Source organism: Balaenoptera musculus, chromosome 14 (genome assembly GCF_009873245.2).
Source record: "Balaenoptera musculus isolate JJ_BM4_2016_0621 chromosome 14, mBalMus1.pri.v3, whole genome shotgun sequence".
NCBI lineage: Eukaryota > Metazoa > Chordata > Mammalia > Artiodactyla > Balaenopteridae > Balaenoptera > Balaenoptera musculus.
In genome coordinates this window covers 52085806-52106691 of record NC_045798.1, presented here as the reverse complement: position 1 = coordinate 52106691, position 20886 = coordinate 52085806, and the positions used below count along the sequence as shown (strand labels likewise).

Here is a 20886-nt window from a genome sequence, read left to right as displayed (position 1 = left end):
GAAACTGTTGCACAGAAAGGTTAAGGAACTTGTGAGAGGCACACGGCTGGTTAGTGGTAGAGCTGGGATTTGAACCCACATCTCTCTGGCTCCAGAGTCTAAGTTCTCAACCGTCATGCCTTAAGCCTAGGTTTGTCCCTAAAAAGTTCCACCCCAGGGAGAGAGCTGGCCTGGCCTTCTGTTGTGAGAAGGAAGTCCTCACCAGGAAGCCCTCTCCTGAGGACTGCTCCACATGGGCCACCTTCCATGTGTAGGAGGACATGGAACTGTGCTATGAGGTAGTCAAGTCTTATCAAGTTAGTCTGGGGTGGAGCGGGCCAACTCAGGGACGAGAGCCGGGGCTGCAGAAGGGATGGGGTAGGGAAAACACACAGTATGAGTGGTCTGGTGCTTTAACAGCAAATTCTTTGACACTCATCCCTTCAGAATGTAAAGACTAAAATCCTTCCCTTTGAATGTGAGCCAGCTTTAGTGACCTGGTTCTAACGAATAGAATGTAAAAGTTAGGTCACAAATGGGGAAGAGCTTCTGCCTGGAGCTCTTGTGTGCTCTGTCTCAGACCACATATTTGGGGAAAGGCCATCTGCGAAGTCATGAGGACACTCAAGGAGCCCTGGGAGAGCCCGACATGGGAAGGAACTGAGTCCTCTCTCTAAGAACTAACAGATGAGTGAGCCACCATGGGAAAAACTTCCCGGCCCCAGTCGAGCCTTCGATGACTGCAGCCTCAGCTGACGTGTTGACTGAAACCCCAGGAGAGAACCTGAGACAGAACCACTCATGAAATAATGTTTCCTATTGCCAAAATTCATATGTTGAAGTCCCAAGTCCCAGTACCTCAGAATGTGACCTAATCGGGAAATAGGGTCATTATAGATGTAATTAAATAAGTTAGGATGAGGTTGCAATGGAGTAGGGTGGATCTCAATCCAGTATGACTGGTATCCTTATAAGAAGGGGAAAGCTGGACATAGACACACAAGGAGAACACCATGTGAAGATGAAGGCAGAGATTGGGGTTATTTCCAGCAAACCACCAGAAGCCAGGAGAGAGACATGGCACAGATTTCTCTCTCAAGAGAAACTGACCTGGCCAACACCTTGATCTCAAACTTCTGGCCTCCAGAACTGTGGAACAAATTATTTCTGTTTTTCTAAGCTACCAAGTTTGTGATACTTTGTTACAACAACCCTAGGAAACTAATACATTATCCTTAGCCACTAGCTTTTGGAGTGATTTGTCACACAGCTGTAGATAACTAATACATGCAGGTAAAAATGTAAGGAAGAAGCACCTACACGGTCACCTGCCTCCACTCCTGAAGCCATGGGGTCAAGTCAGTGATCACACTTCACTGTTGCTCTCTGAAAGCTAACGTGACTTGTCAGCACTCTGCACAAGCCTGTGAGTCCCCCCCGCCCCTCTAGGAGCAGCCAGAGCTATGCCCACCTCCACTCATTTCCACCAGCCCCTGGTGGGACAGTTTTCTTCCAGATGCCAGAGTAACCTGCTCTTCGGGGGTTGCAGTGATGACACCCAAAGTGACACACCAGGGGATGGAATGAATGCAGCTGGGGCTGGGGGTCCTTGAAGCTGATTTTGTACCTGTCTACACATAAGAGCCCCTCAAAGCCCCCCCAGAACTTTGGGAGTAAAGGCTAAGAAGTGGTGGTAGATGCCCTCTTGGCGTCCTGTTGTAAGTCACACGGACCTTGGTCAATAGTCATCCTTCGTAATTGCCGAGGTTAATGGGGAGAAGCTACCTGCAGTTCTGGCTTGTGTAGCCAGTCTTTAGGCAAGGAAAGGCCTGATACTGAGGGGGCCCAGGGCAGTCACTGGGGGCCAGCCTGGTGTCAGGGCCCCTAGGCCAGGGCGACTTTCATCACAAGCAGGCTCCACCCAGCAGAAGGCCCTGGAAAGAACAAAGGACTACTGATTTGTAAAAAGGGAACTGATTTGTTCTGGAAACAGGACCAAATGAAGGGGATCCAGAAGCCCTGTCTCAAGAATTATAGGCAGACTCTATCTCAAGAATTATTACTAATCAACTGTCTTCTGAGAAGGCGCTCATGGGGCACCTAGAAGACCCCCGTTGGGACACTCAGAAGGGCTTTTGGAATACTGACGTAATATTTCTAAAGACTTCAGAACAGTGCCTGGCACAGAGTAAATACAGAGAGAGTGCCTGTGAAATAGAAAAGCCTGTCCACTCTCAGAGCTGCGGGATCGTTGGCCTTGCCTGTTTCTGCCTCAAGGCAGGGCCACCGTCAGGCTGGCTCAGGGCGCCCAGCTCAGTGGACCTGGCAGCTGCTGGCCTGAGACAGGGGAAGGAGGGTCCCAGGCCCCAGGTCCCCACAAGCCAGCTCTGTGGGGAAAGGCAGAGAGAGGGAAAGCTCCTTGAAGGGGAACCTAGCAAAGCCCTTTCCCCCCTCTGCCCACCACAGTCTCTCCTATGTTCACACTAGATTCCAACGTGTCTCAGAGCTAAACGTTGTTCTGCTTTCAGCTCCCCAGCCGGGTTGTATTTCTGGGAGTTTCTTCCACACTGACCTGGCACTACTGAAGCCCCTCCCTGTGAGTTCCCTGTTGCTTCCAAGACCCTTACATCTCCCAGTTCTGTTGTGTTTGGGATCCCTCTGGGGTTGTTTGGCCCCAGGGATGCTCCTGCAGCGGGGGCAGCTGGCTGTCCAGCTCTTACGACTAAACCATAAGCTCATGAAGATTTTAACTCTGCACTAAGTTTAAGAGCTTGCAGCTGAGGGGCCAACGCTCTATGCTGTTTACAGCCCTATAAAACTGTTCCCTCGGTGTAAGATCATGGGCATGGCCAATCTGTAGGGGTCAGGGGGCCAGGCGTGCCCTTAGTTTCCTGGCTCCACAACTCACTGCAGGGTCCTATGGAAGTTTGAGGAGGAGTCAAATTGCAACTTTTGCACATTTTTGCCCACCTAAAACCAGCTGGGTGATTTCACTGCTCTGGAGAAGCCAGCCTGGTGAGTAACGCAGCTGAACAGGGGACGCCAGGGTTAGGACTGACTGGGATGGCAGGCTTGCTTCACATACCTCAGCAGGAAAGAATCTGACAGAGAACCAGAGATGGGAAAATGATCTCAAAAGTCCATTAGAAATGGCATGAGATGAGTTTTATTCACAAACTTTAGAGCAGGGGGTGCAAGCATTACTTGGGCGTTTTAGTTAACAGAGCCTGTGCTCCGCAGAGATGACTGATGCAGAGCCAGCCTCTGGGGACAGGCACGCCCGCTCTTCCGAGCCCCGGACATACCTTGGCCGACCTGGTGACGGCCCCAATCTCTGAGTACAGATCAGAGCTGTCCGGGAAGTTTTCCACCACCATGGTGCACACGTGGTGGAGAAGTGACTGCTTGTGCACGGTGTCTTTGACTTCTGGAACCTTCTCGAGGTAGCTTAACTCAAACGCTTTGGCCTGTTTGGGGAACATTAAATAAAAGACAGGAAGAACAAGTTTCACGCAGGTTCTCAGAAAGGCGCAAATGGTTAGAATCAATGCTCTCTTGAAGGAGCCCAATATTTAGTTCCTCTGTGACTGAAGCATCTCGGGCCACGCGCTCCATCATCCTTAGCTGATCACACACGGACCAGCCACCCTGAGAGCAAAATGAGCCTCCGGCCCTTTCCCACCACGCCCATCAGCCACGGACTATCCTAGGGCTCTGCTCCTAAATCAGGGTGCTGGGATGGGGCGAAGGGGGCGGGGTCTCTGCCATGTAGGTATCTACAACTTCCCTAATCCCTTCCCTGCTGCTTTTCTACTTCCTGGCCGAAGACAGGCCATTAAAAAAACAAACAAAAGTTTGTTTATAATGTGTATGAGTATAAATATTTAAGTGATAAGCTCAGGGGAAAAAAGAGAAAAAGAAAAAAACAGGGTAGAAGAAAATAGCTCCAAAGTCAATTTTGGGAGGAGCCAAGCTTCATAAGGAATAAAGTGCTTATTTTTCTAAGTTTTCTTATTTATAGCAAGATACAGGCTTGAATAAATAGGCCCTGATATTTTAAGGACAAAATTTCTAGATTTTCACCAAAAAACACAAAAATTGTTTGTTCAATTGTGCTTTGGAGGACCAGAGGTACGACTTCCACTGGAAAGAGAAGGGCAGGGATTTTGTGAAGGGCAGGGATTTTGTGAGGAAAGGGATGGGAAAGACTTACATTAGTTCCATTTAGAAAGTTCCCAATGGCTAAGAGAGTAGACAGGATGAAGCCCAAGGTTTTATTGTTCTCCAACTGGTCTATTCCTTCCTTCAGGTCCAAAAGTGGTTCTGCCACTTCCTTTCAATTAAAAAAAAGTTAGAAGAAGGTGATAGAGAGCGTAAATTTTGGTTTTACTTTGTTCTTTTTAATTTTTGTACAAGGTCATTACCAGTGGAGTTCTCCCAGTATAAGGCAATCCCATGTGATGGGCACATTCTCCCAGGCGTGGAAAAGAGCGGAAGGGCAGCAGGAGAAAGTCTAGCCCCAAAGTCTCCTCAGTGGAGACCAACTGGGTACCTGTGGCTCACAGGAGCTTGGTTGGGTCACATCTGTTCTGTCTTCCCCTGTTCCTGCCCATCTCCCAAGCTCAAGCAGGACACTCAGGTCATACTCTCCTCTCATTCTCTCTTCTGACCATGGTTGATGTCTATGAAACTCTTCACCTGCATGTTCCTTCAGCATCTGAACCAGTCTTCCTCTTTGCCTTTCTCCTCCCAGGCAGATGACACTGGAAACTGTGGTCTCACTGTCCCTGGACCCAGGTCTCCTAACCTCCCCTCTAGGCACTCTGTGGCTGGCCACCTCTTGGCCTGGGTTACTTTCTAGAAGGCCATCGCCCTCATTACTCCAGCTTTCTTCATAACTCCCACTCTCTCGGGTGTCTAGCCTGCCCTGTAGCCTCATGGCCTCGGTCTCCCCTTCCCTCTGTCTTGTTGTTCTGTAACCACCCCCCACCTCAGTGTCCTCACTGAGGCTCTCCCCAAGCATGGATCCCAAAGCCAGAAGCTTCAGCTTCATTCTCTCCAGCCTCGCTTCTGCTAGGCAGGCCCTCCCAGTCCCCAGCCAAGGCTGACTCGATGACCTGTTTTCTCCCTGAAGTTACCTCACTTTTCTCCAGAAAATCACCTGAACATGCCGACTAGTTCTGCAACCATGTCACCCTAGCAGTTCTAGGCTTCTTCAGCCCTGCCTGATTCTCGAATGGAGTCAAATATAGCAGTTCCCTCCTGAAGCAGCCTTAGCCCACTGCTACCTGCCTGGCCCTCAGAAAGGACCGTGCTCCCTCCTTTGCGGAAAGAGGAAGACCACACAGCCTCTCCACCTCCTCCGGGCACTTGCTCTCAGTCAAGCTCACCTCCAGCTCACCATCCATCCCTCCCTTGTCCTCTCCATGGTTCCTTCTTCTCAGCCTGCAAAAAATACTCACCTCTCACCCATCCAGAGAGGACACCTGCTTCTTCCACTTTCTACTCGGGATGAGTGTTCCCATGCCTTCACTGTCAAGGTCCCTTTCCTTCTACTCTCCTCTCAACCTCTTGCAATCTGTTCATCTCAGATTTTCTACTGCAATACTCTCTCAAAGGGACCCAGTGACCTGCTGGTTGCCAAAGTCAATGGCAGTGAGGTGACCATCATCAGATAGAAGGATTGCAAGTCACCTCCCATATTGTGTCTTTCTGTATTGGCTAAATTTTCTACAATGAGCATATAGAGTCAGAAAAACATTTGATAGTTTTTTTGTTTTTTTATTTTAAACAGTCAAGTATCTGAGGCTGGTGCCAGACAGACACTGTAGAATAAGCCCTCACTGGTAGGCTGCTCATCACTCGGTGTAGACACGACCCCATCACGATCAAACCCTCACCCTTCAAACCCTGTCTCAGGAATGATACTTCACTATGTTTACCGTTAAAAAAATGAACGTTCTCAACTCTGGGGGCATAGGACTGGCTGCCTTTCTTCCTAAGTGCTTACCTTTTCTGTAGTTTCATAATCCATTTTGAATGCCCAGAGGTGGAGCCGAGCCGAGAGTTCGCTGATGGAGCAGAGTGTAAGGAGGAACTGCTCTGCACTGCCCAGGGGCACCTCAGGGTTGGCCAGCTGCGCTTCCTGGATTTTCTGCTTCTCTTCTTCGGTGGGAATCATGGTTAGAATTTTCTGGAAAGATGGAATGATACAGTATATTCTTAGTGGTGGACACTTCGATGTTTCCAAATTCATATGGTAACTTCCCAACCAGGTAGTAGAGATATTCTGTTGTCAGTGCTCTTATCATATACAGCTGCTATATACCAAACAAACTTTAGAGAAGAAAAGCCCTACGTAGCATCTAAATTTACATTCATTTGTTTTAACATTCTTTCTCTTTCTTTAAATCTCCTGTTTCATAAGCAACTTGCCTTAAATTTCCTGGTCTTGTACATGAAGGACATTCTAGGCAAGAAAGGGATGGGGGGGGGTGAGAGAAAGGTGAAAGAATAAGATAGAAGATTAGAGAACAGCTCCCTGTTCCCTAAGAAATAGAGTAAAACCTGTTAAGAATATAATCTTCTCACAGATTAATTTAAGAGCTTACAAAAATAAATCATTTACCAAGAGCTCACACTAACTTTTGTACGTGGGCCATATTATAACTTTAATTGTTTTAAATATTTCAAGTATATTTCAAATTTTATATAGAAGTGAAAACATCTTAACATCAAGCTCAAGTCTGATCGAGGAAAAAATGATGATGGTACTTATAAAGAGCAATACTTACCTACTAATGGAAAGAGTATCACTTTCTGCTTTTATTTGTTTCTGGTAAAAGTCAATTGTGGAAGGCAGAGGGAGCAAACAGGCATCAGAAGGATTATGACTCTTATAAGTTCAAATTCCTTAGTGATTACATTTTAAAAGAAGGTAAAAATTCCCATCACGTGACATTTAACACACAACATTACGAAAGGAAAGGTGTCATTATTTTTCTCTCATTTATCAAACGAGAGTATCAAAGCAAAGAAATACACATTGTGCCATACTTTTCAGTAGCTTATGTTAATTCATTAATTCTAAGTGGCTTTGGTTACTGCTCTACAATAGCAACCATCTGGATAAAGTGTGGGAAGGAGTTCCAGTTCTGGGGGAGATGGAGTAAGCAATACTCTCTCTGTCCCACTAAATGCAACTGTACACCCTGGACAGCAGGCATGGAGCAACTACTTGAAGACTTAAAAAAAAGAAATAGTGGTAGGTGGATTGAGGAAGAAGACCAGAACTGAAAGTTCAACTGAACTGGTAATGAGTTGACCATTTTTCCTCTGGTATCCCCTAGCCTGGGCTCAGGTAGCCCAAAAATCTGGAAGAGGGTATCAGGTGCAGACAGAGAGAACGCCAGGGGAACCCTCTGGTTCTGACTCAAGGTGTGGGAAAGGGTCTCCTAGCGGTGGCGGCAAGGTTAGCAGGTCCTAAAACTCAGGTGGAGGGAACATTCCTCTCCAGTCAGTGGAGCTGTGGTCCCAAGAGGTGGGGCAAACCCCTTATGCTTTTCTTCTCTATCTTCTCTCTGCTTGGCCCCAGACATGGGCACAGCCATAGCAAGTGCATGGTAAAGTGAGGTAACTAAAGCCCCAGCTTTCACTGGAGGACTAAAAAGGAAGGCCCCAGAAAACCAGAAAGCAGTGGGGAGGTCATGAAACATGAAGAGCCTGCAAAGCAAGGGCACAAAGCTGTTTAAGAACTTCTGAGTTCTCCTTGAGCTGTTCATGTGTGAATCTGACCTTCAAAAGCACATTAAAGACTTTGAGACCTGAACTGGTCTTTGAAAACTTTGAAAACTGAGCTGATGCTGGAACAACAGTCCACAGAAGGTGGGTCAGAATCTGTGGCTTGAACTCCAACAGGTGATGGAACAATTCTCAATTCTTTTTATGAAACCAGAATGACACTGATACAAAAACCAGACAAAGTTAGTCTAGTCAAGAAAAGAAAACTACATACCAATATCCTGATGAATCAGATGCAAAAATCCTTAACAAAATATTTTAAAGTATATAAATAAATGCCAATATATTAAGATATATAAATCTATTGCTGTATTTTATATAGCAATATATTTAAAAATAGCCACAAGGTTGGTTCAATATGAAAAAAATTAATCAATGCAATTAATCTACCAGATTAACAGTGTGAACAAGAAAATTCACAGTCATTTCAATTGACTCAAAAAAGTTTTGATAAAATTCAACTTCCATTCATGACAAAAAACTCTCAGCAACCCAGTAATAGAAGGCATTTCCCCCACCTGATAAGAGACATTTATAAAAAAACCTACAGCTCATTTCATACTTAATGGTGACAGAGAGAATGCCTTCCCTCTAAGAATGGGAACAAGACGGGGTGTCCATTCTCACCATTCCTATTTAACATTGTGTGGAAATCCTAGCCAGGTATATAAAATTTTTAAAATGCATACAGATTGGAAAGGAAAAGATAAAACTCTTCCTATCACAGATGGTATAATTGTCTACATAGGAAATTTTGAGGAATCTACAAAAAACTTATGAAACAATGAGTTAAACAATGTTGCATAATATAAGGTCAATATACAAAAAAGTCCATTTTATTTCTATATATTACTAATGAGCAATTACAAACTGAGATTTTTAAAAAATGCTATTTACAATGAAATACTTAGGTATGAATCTAACAAAGCACGTGTAGGATCTGCATTTGGAAAGTAGAAAATGCTGATGAAAGCAATCTAATCGTCTAAAGATGATCTAAATGAAGAGAGAAGGAACAGTGTTCACAGACTGAAGGACTCAACATAGTCAAGATGCTAGTCTTCCCAAATTGATGTATAAATTTAACTCAATTCCAAACAAAATAGCATGATCTTTTGTGGATATAGACAAGCTGATTCTAAAAATTATATGGCAAGGCAGAGGACCAAAACAGTCAAACCAAAATAATTTTGAAAAAGAATACCCTTGGAGGAGTCACACCACTTGACTTTAAGACCTACAATAAAGCTGCAGTATTAAGACAGTGTGGCATGGGCTGCACAATAGATACAGAGACCAGTGGGACAAAATGGGGCATCCAGAAATAGACTACACAAATATGGCCCAGTGATTCTGACAAAGGGGTGAAGGCAGTTCAGTGGACAAATGGTAGTGTTTTCAACAAATGGTGTTGGACCAACTGGAATCCATATGCAAAAAGTGAACCTCAACTTAAACCTTCCACCTTCTAGATAAGTTAACTCAAAGGGGATCAGAGACCTAAAAGTAAGAGGTAACACTACAAAACTTTTAGAAGGAAACACAGGAGAAAATTTCTGTGGCACAGGTTATGCAATGAACTCCGAGACATGATACAAAAAAAGAATAGGTTGATAAATTAACCTTCATCCAAATTAAACACTTTTTCTCTGTGAAAGACACTGTTAAGAGAATGAAGAGACAAGTTACAGTTCCTCAAAAGGTTAAACATAGAGTTATCACATGACCCAGCAATTCCATTTGTATTTACCCTAGAAAAATTAAAACAGTGTTCACACAAAAACTTGTACATGAGTATTTGTAGTAGCTTTATTCATAACTGCTATGAACTGGACCAAGCTAAATATTCTTCAATGGGTGAATATTTATATTTACAAACAGCCAGTGGTACATCCCTACAATGCGATGATACTCAGCAATAAAAACGGACCAACTGTAGATACAAACTGCGACTTGGATGAATCTCAGAGGCATCGATCATGCTGAGTGAAAGAAGCCAATCTCAAAAGGTTACTCGCTGTATGATTCCATGTGTATGACATTCTCGGAAAGACAAAACCATAGTGATGAGAATCAATCAGTCATTAACAGGGGCTAGGGGTGGGTTAAGGGTGTGACTAGAAAGGGACAGCACAAGAGCTTTTTTGGGAGATGGGACTGTTGTGAATTTTGACTGCAGTAGTCATTGCATGAATTTATATATGTTTTAAAACTCAATAGACCTGGACCCCCCCCCCCAAAGTCAACTTTACTCTATATTAATTAAAAAAAAAAAAAAGCCAAAATAAAAGACTGGACACTTGACACCAGAATCAGCAAACATGCAGATATCTACACGATTGTGCCTTAGGATGTATCTGCATGGGGTAGTAGTTGACCTAGGCTTCTGAAAGTGTTATCAGGGAGGGCTGTCTCAGGAGTTCATCAGAAGTCAGTGATGCCAAACTGTATTGAAGACCTGTTTTGGGCTGTGGTCAGAGTGAGGTCACAGGTGGTGAGCCCTAGATACCTCTTCTTCCAACATCCTCTTCATCACGGCCCCAAACACAGATTATGTGGGTGGAATGGAGCACCGGGGAGACGTTCAGTGACAATCCTCCTTGTTCTCCCACAGGCTGATGCTATTGACCCCACCTATCCACACAGATGGCATTTAAAAAGGACCAAAACAATCCAAGCAGATGTCACTTCTTCCAAAATACCCAGCATTTGAACTCAACTGGTTTTCAAAAGAAAAACTTAACTAAGAATTTGTATTTTAATTTCCTTAATGCTCAAATTGTTTTAAGCATGTACAAGAATTCCGAAATACAAAGTTGTCAACACTTTTCCCCCTTCTTCAGAAGGCATTTTCCTGGGATGATTTTTGTTTGCTTTTTTCCTTTGGGAAAGTAATCAAACACTTTTGTTTTTCCTTTCTCTAATTTAAACCATTTGTTCACTACTGAAGATTTATGAGGTTGCCATCTGCCAGTTTATTTTACTTTTTTTTTTACACATCACTGACAATAAAAATAGCCGTAAGACAGGGGGACAGGAGGTCAACGCTACCTCCTATGAGGTGATGGCCCCTTTTTTCCATGAGCAGATGACAGGAAATGAGCATACCTTTAATTTGCTCTTTACCATGTCAGTAGATTTACTGATGTTTCTGTGATGACCATTTGGTTTCACAGGGAGAAAAACATCAAACAGGCCCATGACATAATAATCTCAGTGTTTTTTTGCTTTCTTCCAGATAGTGTTTCTCCAGCACTGCTTTAAGTATGCTTGCTTTTGTATCTGAAAATCATATTTCAGATGAAAATTCGTAAGTCTTACTTATTTTTTATGGACCCAAATGCTTTGGGGTTTGGCCATCTCATTCACCTGCAGATGAGACCATACTAAGTAATTATCATGTCTTGTGAGTTTTTTTTTTAAACATCTTTATTGGAGTATAATTGCTTTACAATGGTGTGTTAGTTTCTGCTTTATAACAAATTGAATCAGCTATACATATACATGTATCCCCATATCTCCTGAGTTCTGAACAGAACCCTGGCTATGACTCTGGATGAGAATCTAACAGCAGGAAGTTGGAGCCTTTATGGCTGAGGCTAGTTTGGATGCAACTTGCAGTCTCATGAGACAATGGCATTCTCTTCATGCACTTAATCTCAGGGAGGGGTTTTTTTTTTTTTAAATTAACTTCTCAAGGTTAAAGGTTAACTTCTCAAGTTTATTTCTTGATAGTATCTTCTTTCGTTCTTATGATTACTCAAGTGAGGCATGTACGGCAGAAATTATGCACCAAATTTACAGATGAAGATGCAGTGCCTGAAGCTAGGCTGGATCAACCAAGGCAGCGCTGAAGAACCACCCAGGGGCTCCTCCTACTTTCCAGCACCACCTCCATGCTCATGGCGATTCCACAAACTACCAGTGTGGCTAAGGTGCCCAGTCACTGGGACGTTCTGGTTCCTGGCACTGTGGACCCACCGATGGGCTCCTGCGCTCAGGCTCATCTGCGCGTGTCCAGCGCTCACTCAGGGACCCGTGGACGGGGTTCCCCAACACAAACTGCTTGAGAAGATACTGTAGTTTTGTACAGGTGGCCAAAGGGAACTTCTGTTTCTAGGATGCTGACTGGCCTGGCAGCCAAGCAGGGCCAAGTTAAACGTCATTTGGGGCCATTCAATTGTGTTACCCTCTGAGTAAACACAGACTCTAAAACTGAGAAAAGCAAGGAGAAAAACGAAAACCCTTCCTACTTCCATCTGTGATACCTCAGCGATGTTTTACTTGGGAAAATATCATTAATAATACTTAGAGATGCCCCCAAATCATATTCTAAAATGTAATACTCTTATGAAAAACTACTTCCTTAATGAAGTTACTTACTCCCATGGGTTTTCATGATGAACCAGATACAAAACATGGGGTTGACAAACAGGATGTCAGTGAATACATCCTAATCACGTCCAGGTACACAGAGGTTTCATTTTGAATGACCCCATTAAGCCGTGGTGCCACGCTACAGGGCCTGCATCCAAGAAGCAGACGGTTTGGCAAAAGGCCATTTGGGCATAAGCTGGAAATGATATTAGTAAAGATCTGTAAGGACACAACTTACATCTCTTCTCAGCCCTGACTTAACTCTTGAACAACAAGCCTAGACAATAAGTTTTGGGGGAGTAGCTCTGCACATGGATGAAGACCATCTCTACCCCTTGGGCCCTGGGGTCAGTGGCCAGAGACAGCAGGTAACAGCTGGGAGGGCCTGGGTTCTGTCTTCCCCACAAGGACTGGTTTCTTCTGGATTCTCAGCTACAGCTGACAAGAGTTGAAAATATACACAGTCTCTGGATTTGCCCAGGCAGCTTCAGATGAGGGGTTCTCAACCAGGGTGATTCTGTCCCCAGGGTATATTGACGAAGTCTAAGAGACATTTTTGGTTGTCACCCCTGGATGGGTGCCACGGGCATCTTGTGGGCAGAGGCCAGGGATCCTGAACACCCTACAATGCACAGGGCAGCTCCCACAATAAAGAACTGTCCAGCCCAGAATGGCAATAGTGCCAGTTGAGAAACCTTGCTTTCAACAAAAACTGTGGTAAAAATGTGTAACTCCATGCCTTGTGACTGTATATGAATTTGCCGAGCACTCATGACACAATAAGCTCTCAGGAAGGGTTAGGCAGTGTTTTCTATGGCTGTGTCCTCTCACTGTACCTCATTTCATATGCCAGCTACTCCCGGAGGAAAACCACAGGCAGCGCTGTGATGCGGACTGCGTTGCCTCATGCACCTTCTCACTCCCCTTTCAGATTCCCTCTTATTCTTTTCGGTGGGTGAGCTCAGGCCCAGAGAGCCCATCTGGGCTGGCCGCCGCCAGGGCTGGCCTGTGGATTGCACTTCAGACTCAGGCTCTAGAAATCATATTTCAGCTCGACCTCTTACTGGCTTGTGAGCTTGGACACAGACAAACGTTGGAACTCACCCTCTTCATCTTTAAGATGAAGAACATAATACTAAGGTTCTGATGAGCATCTGTGTGAAGCACCTACCTGGTGTCTGGGCCACAGGAGGAAACCTAGGAAAGTCAAGTTTAGCTGTGCTGCTGCTCCTATATCCGTCATCATTACTGTACCTGCCATCATTCCTTCCTGGATCGAAAAGGTGCTCAGCTGGAAACCAGTCAGCAAAGGAAAAAATAATTTGATTCATTCTAAAATCTAAGTAACTTATTGTATCTGAAACTCTCCCCACCCAGGGAGACTGACATTTCAGGAAAGAACAAAGGCAAAACCAAAGGCATCCACCTCTCCTGATGGACTTCCAAGTTCTCATGGCAAGAAGGGGAAATATTTTTAAAAGGGGAAGTTGTCATTTTTTCCTTCAGTCAAGCTGGCCCTGGCTGCATTTGGAGCCTATGTACGAATCTGAAGCTTTTGCAGTCTTTAAAAGATCCTGTGAAGTAAACAGGATGGCCAGAACGTGCGCTAGGGCCTACTACTCTGTCTGTCCTATGTGAGAGACACTTTGCACTTGGTTCATCCCGCTTGGCGGCTCCCACCTGCCCAATGTTCTTCTCTCTTGCTGCTCCGTGCGTCCCAGGGTGGAGGTGCCTCACACTGAGGCTGGGCCTGCCCCGTTCTTTCTCGCTGTCTGGCAGCTGCCTCAGTGTCCCTCTCTGTATTTGCCTACTGTCACCTGCTCTCTCCTTTTTACACCCTCCCCGGTCTGCCACGTGCCCTCACTCCCTGGCTCTGTTGACCTGCTGTCCCGCATGGCCTGACTCCAGGGCTCGGGCTCCACCTCCTCTCCAGCCAGAGGGAAGTGCATTTCCCTCATCGTACCTGCTCCTGGCACAGGCTGTGTGTGTGTGTTTCTCAGGGCAGAGTTGCTTAGGCCTCGTACTGGTTTCCTAGGTTTGCCATAACAAAGCATCACAAACTCAGGGGTTCCAAACAAAGGAAATTTATTCTCTCACCGTTTGAGAGACTAGAAGTCTAATATCAAGGTGTCGGCAGGGCCATGCTCTTTCTGAAGACTCGAGGGGAGGATCTTTCCTTGCCTCGTCCTCGCATCTGGTAGTTGCAGGCAGTCCTTCATGTTCCTTGGCTTGTAAACGCTTCCCTCCAGTTTCTGCCTCCATCATCACACGGTGTTCTGTTCTGTGTGTCTTCCTGTGTGTCTTCTGTGTTCCCATGGCATTCCCCTCTCTGGGTCTATGTCCAAACTTCTCTCTTCTTAGAAGGATATCAGCCAGTGGAGTAGGACCCACCCTAATCCAGGATGACTTTATCTTAACTTGATCATGTCTGCAAAGACCCTATTTCCAAATAAGGTCACGTTCTGGGGTTCTGGGTAGGCATGGATTTTGAAGTTTGTACTCCATCCAGTACAAACCCCTGGAACAGGGCTTTTCCTGTGGAGGTCTCTGCTTTCCAAAGCACAAAGGCACGGCTGTCCTCCTGGGTTCAGGCATCACTTTGCCCCATGGGCCCCATTGCCCCCTACCACACTCAGGGCTGGAGACGCGTCCGGCACAGCCCCCCAGGCCTGCCTCACTTTCAACTCTCCTGCCAAAGCCCGCTCTCCCTCACTGCAGCCAGCCTTCACTGGCTTCCTTCACTCTCGAGGCTTTCAAATAAGACTGGGTATGAAGGAATCTCAAGTATGGAGAGCCCTTAAAGGAATCCAGGGCTCTTTGCCAACAGAAGGACACTGCTTCATGACGTTGATGTTTCAACGTCATGAAGCAGTGTCCTAAGATCCCCACTCTGACCCAGTGGGCCTCCAGGCCATCCACCCGTCTGTAGGAATCTGTGGGCTGAGCCACTGGTTTCACTCACTCTTTCTCTGTTATGAGAATAGGAGATTTAACTTGCTACAGACAGGCACCAGCCCACAGCGAAGGGTGAGCAGGGCCTGGTGGAAGGGCACTGGACCCTGGCAGAGCAGGGGAGCTGTGGTGCCAGCTGGGTCGCCTGCCAGCCATGTAGGCACCCAACCTCTCTCCACTTGTGCCACTCAGAGTAACAAATGCTGCAGACTCAGCTGGCTTGTGTTTTCCAGCTGATCAAATGAAACCCATCTCTACACACCCCAAAGGGTGCCAAGAGGGAAACAAAGCCGCTAACACGGAGTGAGCACGTATGGAAAACCCTACCTTTGAGACTGTTCATTAAATGTATTTGGGTTGAAATGATGTGAAAGAAGGCATCCCAGCCCCACCTCCGTGGAGGCTGTCAAATTCTTCTTCCACGTCGAGGTAGGCGGAACGTGGTCAGAAGGAAGTTAGTAAATGAACCAGAGAGCGAGGATCTCTGAATTTCCTAGGCAAAGTGGGGCTTCTTCCCCCCCAGAAGTTAAAAAACAAGATGTGAGAATTATTAACATTATTCAGAATCTGGCTGAGACAGCAAAATGGCAAGCCACCCTGTGGAGAAAGTCACATTGGACACAGTAATGTTTACATATGCAACGTATTACAGGACACAAATAACGCTCCACAGAGCTCCTCTTACCTCAATCCCTTCTTTGTTTAAGGCATATTCATCAAAATTCAAAATGGCTATCTTAATCGTTCTTGGAGGGGGCAGTACCGTCAGACCAATATTAATAGCATTGCTCCTCTTGGAATCCAGGACGATGATCTCCTGCTTTTTTCCATCTGCAGCAGTTTTCTTGTGATAAAATAAGGAGAATCCAAGATTAATGCATCATCTTTGGTCCTCTATTAAAAGCAAACTCACAGCTTACTTAGACATGAAAACAAATGCCCTCAGTTTAGCTCAGGGAAGGACTAGCTACCTCTCAGCACAGCAGAGATCAGGGATTAGTTCCAAGAGGTCGCCAAGAGCAGGGCAGCAATGGAACTTCGCGAGCCAGACACGTTACAAAATAAAATTGATTTGCCTTCAATTGGGAAAAATGTGATATTTTGCAAGGAAAAAAAACAACCTGTTTTTTTCCATAGAAGCAGTGGAAACAAAACTCAAACCTCTCAGAGTTCCCTTCCTGCAGGCTGCGAGGTGTCGGAATGTGCCTTGGTTGGCCCTGGAGCGTGTGGTGTGTGCCCAGAGATGGAGAAAGCTGGTCCGCGCACTGAGGAGACGGGAGCCAGAGGGGAATCCTGCAACGCTGGCCGGTCAGCCCTTCTGCATCTCAGGGGCTCCTCTCATCATTCCAACATCCTCCGCCCCGACACCTGAGCACTTCCGCCTCTCCTGCTACACTCAGCCATCTGGGCAGCTGCCCAGTGGGTGGGTGAAGAGGAGTGAGGGATAAACTAGCCAAGAGGCCGAGGAGGGGGACCATGTCCCCACAGAGCCCTGATGTATGTGGCCTCCCTGCTGGCCTGACATCCTCGGGGCAGTCCCTGCGGCCAGCCCCGGGCTGGCACACGGCCAGAAGCCAGGAAGGGTGTGAGGTGCTGAGCCAATGCTCACCTCTGCCCAGAGCTGTGACAAGGCCCCCAGCTTTCCCCTTCAGCTCTCGGGAAGCCAAGGGCGGGTGGCACCCGGACAGGTGGAGGGGGGCCGGTCAGCAAGCTCCCTGTGCTGCGCCGCTTCCCCTGAGGCCACAGGGCTGGGAGGATGATGATTTTGATTCATGAAACAAGCCTGGGGTAACGAGGATGGGTAAGACCCGTCCAGCACAGTGATGGGGTGTGCTCACCGTGTGAGGGGCCCAGCTGTGGGGTAACTAACTCACCTGGTGGTGGAGAGGGTTAGGGTCTGGAGAAGCTGCCACCTGAGCTGGACCCTCAAGACTGTCTAGGACTAGCCTGGGGCTGGGAGAGAATACAAGCAGAGGAGAAGTGCCTTTGTCTAGTTCCAGGGAACTGCCAGGGATGAAGCTGGAGGTTTGGGGGCCATATGGGGGAGCTCCATGAATCAGCTGCTCAGAACCCCCCTGCAGGCAGGCCCCAGCTGAGCAGCTCATAGCTGCTCAATATCGGCCTCCTGTGCTGAGGCCTCAGTCTCTCCTCTGAGGAAGGGAACAAGGCTGGGCCTGGGAGCAGCTGAGCCGCCCAGGGAAGCTGATCGCTGTAGCACAGGAGGTTGGGAGCTGGCAAGGAAAAACGGCTGCGGCCCCTTAAGTCCTACTGAGCCCTTCCAAACTCAATTGCTAACATTCTATTTTAGGTCCTTAAATATGCATTTGGGAATAAATTACAATTTCTTCACGAAGAAAATAAGCGAAAGCATCCCAGCTGTTTGGCCGCCTGGTAGCCAAGAGGAACAATTCCTGTGGGTGTGCTCGTCGGCATGGAACTGTGAGCTCCCAGGGCCACGCGGCATAAATGCGCCCTCACTCTGTAGGGCAAGCTTGTCTTCTATATATTTAAGCAAATAAGCTTATCAGGAGCCCCTGGAATTTAGCTGAAATCTACTTTAAAATATTATTTTGTGTATAGAAGGCTAAGAAGGAATGAGAAAAGGTTTGACAAAATGCTGATTACAGGCGATGAAGACAGATGTGATGACTTGCGATGCCCACGTTGGGGTGCGGGGTGTCCACCCCTCCAGGTGCTGCAGGGAACCTGCCCAACATCCGTTCCCTCTTCCCTGCTCACCAACAGGGACTTGATTTTTTTCAGGCTGGTAATATGTCGGTGAAATCAGTCACCTCCCTGGACCCTTGGCAGGTAAGGCTGGCAGTTTGGGTTTTTGTTTTCCTGATTAAAAAGAGATAGACCCAGTGAGCCATGCCTTTTGCCTTTCCTCCTTCTTCCTGCCTAGAATGTGGACGTGAGGCCCGGAGAGACAGCTGTGAGACATCTCATGAGCATAACGAATGAAGCCACATGGACGGCAGCATGGAAGACGGAAGAAGCCTGGGACCTGGCATTGGAGAGGCAACTACCCACAGCCAGGCTCCAGCGCAGGAAGCATTCATGGGCAGGCAGGGATTCCCTGGGAATCATTAGCCCTTAGCCCCCCATCTATAGAGTCCCCGTCATTCTAGGAGCCTCCAGAGATGCCTGAGCACGTCCAGCCCAACTGCAGCCTTTGTGCAAATGAGAAAAAGATGCCCACCTCCAGGGAGACACAGCCCCACGGCAAACAGCTTGAGAGGGAAGCACTGCTCAGATTTCAGCCCTCCCCCCTCAGCCAGCGTCCACGTGCAGCAAGCAACCCACACAGACTCAGGGGTGGCTCTGAGCCTGAGATGTCCTTGCCCCCATTCTCAGTAGAAGTCAGTTCACACCAATGGACACACCCACACCCACACACCCCATAAGTCGGGAAGAAGCAAGCCGCTGGGCATCCTGAGATAATGGGGAAGCTATCTCCACAAACGACGCTACATGTTTTCAGAGCACTTCCAACCGCTTCGCAAAGGAAGGAATAAGAATTAAAGTCATATCTGAAATTGAACTGTTCAATCTCTGGATTTTATCCAAGAGGTATTTTAAATGCTCTTCTTCATAATTAAAACAGACTCCACTGGATGCTACTGACCCCTCAAGTGCCTTGGCGGCTGTCCTGCCCGACACGAGGGGTGGGTCACGCGGGCTTGTCCAACTCTCTCCTCCCCTCCCACAACAAACTGGAGCAGCGCCTGCAAGAACAAGCCAAAGTTCTCCGTGCCCAGAAGCATGCGTCCTGCCTAGGGATTAGCCGTCATCAATTCTGATCCATTTCAATCCTCTTTCAGGGTCAAAGCCCAGACCAGCAAGAGTGACCTTCACTATGTCCTTCACCTGGTCCTGTGTCTGAGTCACTGTCACCCATCCTCTTCCACAAAGCCTCTCATGCCCCGTCCTTCATTCCCACCACCTGCACCCTGAGCCTGACCCCTGGTGCCAGCCTCCCAGGGCAGCCCACCACGGGCCTCCTGCTTCCAGCCTCTTCTCACCCCCAGCCCATTCATCCTACTCTTGCTAAGAGTCTTTCTCAGGCACCCATCTCCTTATTGCACTTCTTTGATCAGACAGTCTGTGACTGTCCATTGTTTGAAATGAGAAAAATAGGAAATTGGTCAATGATAGAAAGAGGAGGTAAAGCAGATAAGACAGAGTGTTCCTTGTAAAGGAGGTTAGGAAATGTTAAATGACCCTCTAAAGGCATCTGGAAAGGAAGGGCTAAGATGTGATGGGGCAAAGGTGGAACAGGGTTGGAAGGATGACAGGAGGTGATACTTCTAGCCAGGAGATGAGAAAGTTGTTTTGCATTTTACTTGAGCCCAGACACATCCCAAAAAACAACACACAAACAAGGAAACAAAACGCCCAAACCTCCTGAAATATCAATACAGGCCCTACTTGAAGGAACTGACAAAATTTTCTTGAGAGCAAAAGAAGATGTGCATAAATGAGAAACATCATGTTCCTGGATAGGAGGCCTCAATGTTGTAAGGATGTTCATTATCTCTCATCATAGAATTTATATATAAATAAGATATATATTTAAAATGATTCTAATCAAATTCCAACAAGATTTTTTTGGAATTAAAAAATATTCTAGAGTTACTATGAAAGAATATATGTGTAAAAAATCTGCAAGTAGAAATATATATAATATCTACCCAATTAGCTCTAAAAACTTATTATAAAACTGATATAATTAATGTGTAGCACTGGCACTAAACAGCTACAATGATAGAACAGAATAGAATGAAAGTACAGAAGAAGCTCTCATACAGTGATCCAGGGCATTCCAACTAGAGCTCAAGATCAGTGAGTCACAATCCATTATGAAAGCCCAATTCTAATATGGAACCAAAGAAAGTAACTTTAAGTCAAAAAACTCAACATGGTAGGTAAACATCATGACAGACTGGATTGACTGACATCTTCCTTCTTTAAAAAAAAAGCCAGCAGAAAGCAAGAACACAGGCTGTGTGGGAATGGCCAAGGGTCATCATGGTTGGAGTATGCCACACCCCATGAGACCCCTCTGCTGATTGGTTTCTCAAGATGTTACCAGTGATGGTCCACGACAGCAAACCCTGAGCAGGAAAAGAGGCTGAGAAGCAAGCTCAGTCCTTCAACTGTCTCTTTCTGGTTGGCAGGGTATCTTCCCACATTTATTTATTTTTTGCCTTTCTTTGATATAGATCTCATTTCCTTAAACGAACATTTCCTGAGTGCCTGTTAGGTGCCTACGTCTTGAATGGGGACATTTTTCACGGAGACCAACAAAAACGTGGGGGGCCACGATGCCACCGGCAGCAATGGTCAGTCCTGGGACCACAGGAAATAAGCGTTTCTTCCTCAATTCTTTGATAAAAGGTCAATCAGTCAAACCTCTGCCCTCAGGTCTCAAGAACTCACAGTGCGGAAAGGATGCTGAGGGAGGCTCCTGTGGGTGGGGCTTCAGGCACAGGATGCTGGACTAGGGGGCTGCTGGAAGTGAAAATGGGAACAACTGTCTCTGGGGCAAGAGAGTTGCCCCAGCAACAGAGTGGAAGTGAGCAGAGTGGGGGGAACCAGGGTGGGGATGTCTTTGAACATGTAATTTCCCCAAGTACATCCAGAAGTTCTCAAGGTAAAAGAGGAACTTACTTCTTGAAGGGGCAGGGGGCACTCTAGGAAGAGGCCAGGCTCTGATTTGCTTCCAGAAAGCCTAGTGAAGCTGAACTTCTGACCGAACGAGGCAGCGACACCCAG

The 20886-nt window shown here is 46.6% G+C and overlaps 1 protein-coding gene across 5 annotated transcripts in view; it reads right to left on the bottom strand.

The window, feature by feature from the left end:
- FHOD3 (formin homology 2 domain containing 3) overlaps positions 1–20886 on the bottom strand; it is a 491767-nt gene that overhangs the window by 38834 nt on the left and 432047 nt on the right. For all 5 annotated transcript variants that reach the window (XM_036822951.1, XM_036822949.1, XM_036822950.1 and 2 more), the window contains 4 exons: positions 15794–15952; positions 5990–6172; positions 4193–4312; positions 3285–3446 (listed from right to left, as the gene is read on the bottom strand). In XM_036822951.1, coding sequence (XP_036678846.1) covers positions 3285–3446; positions 4193–4312; positions 5990–6172; positions 15794–15952 — 624 coding nt within the window. The remainder of the gene's footprint in view (positions 1–3284; positions 3447–4192; positions 4313–5989; positions 6173–15793; positions 15953–20886) is intronic.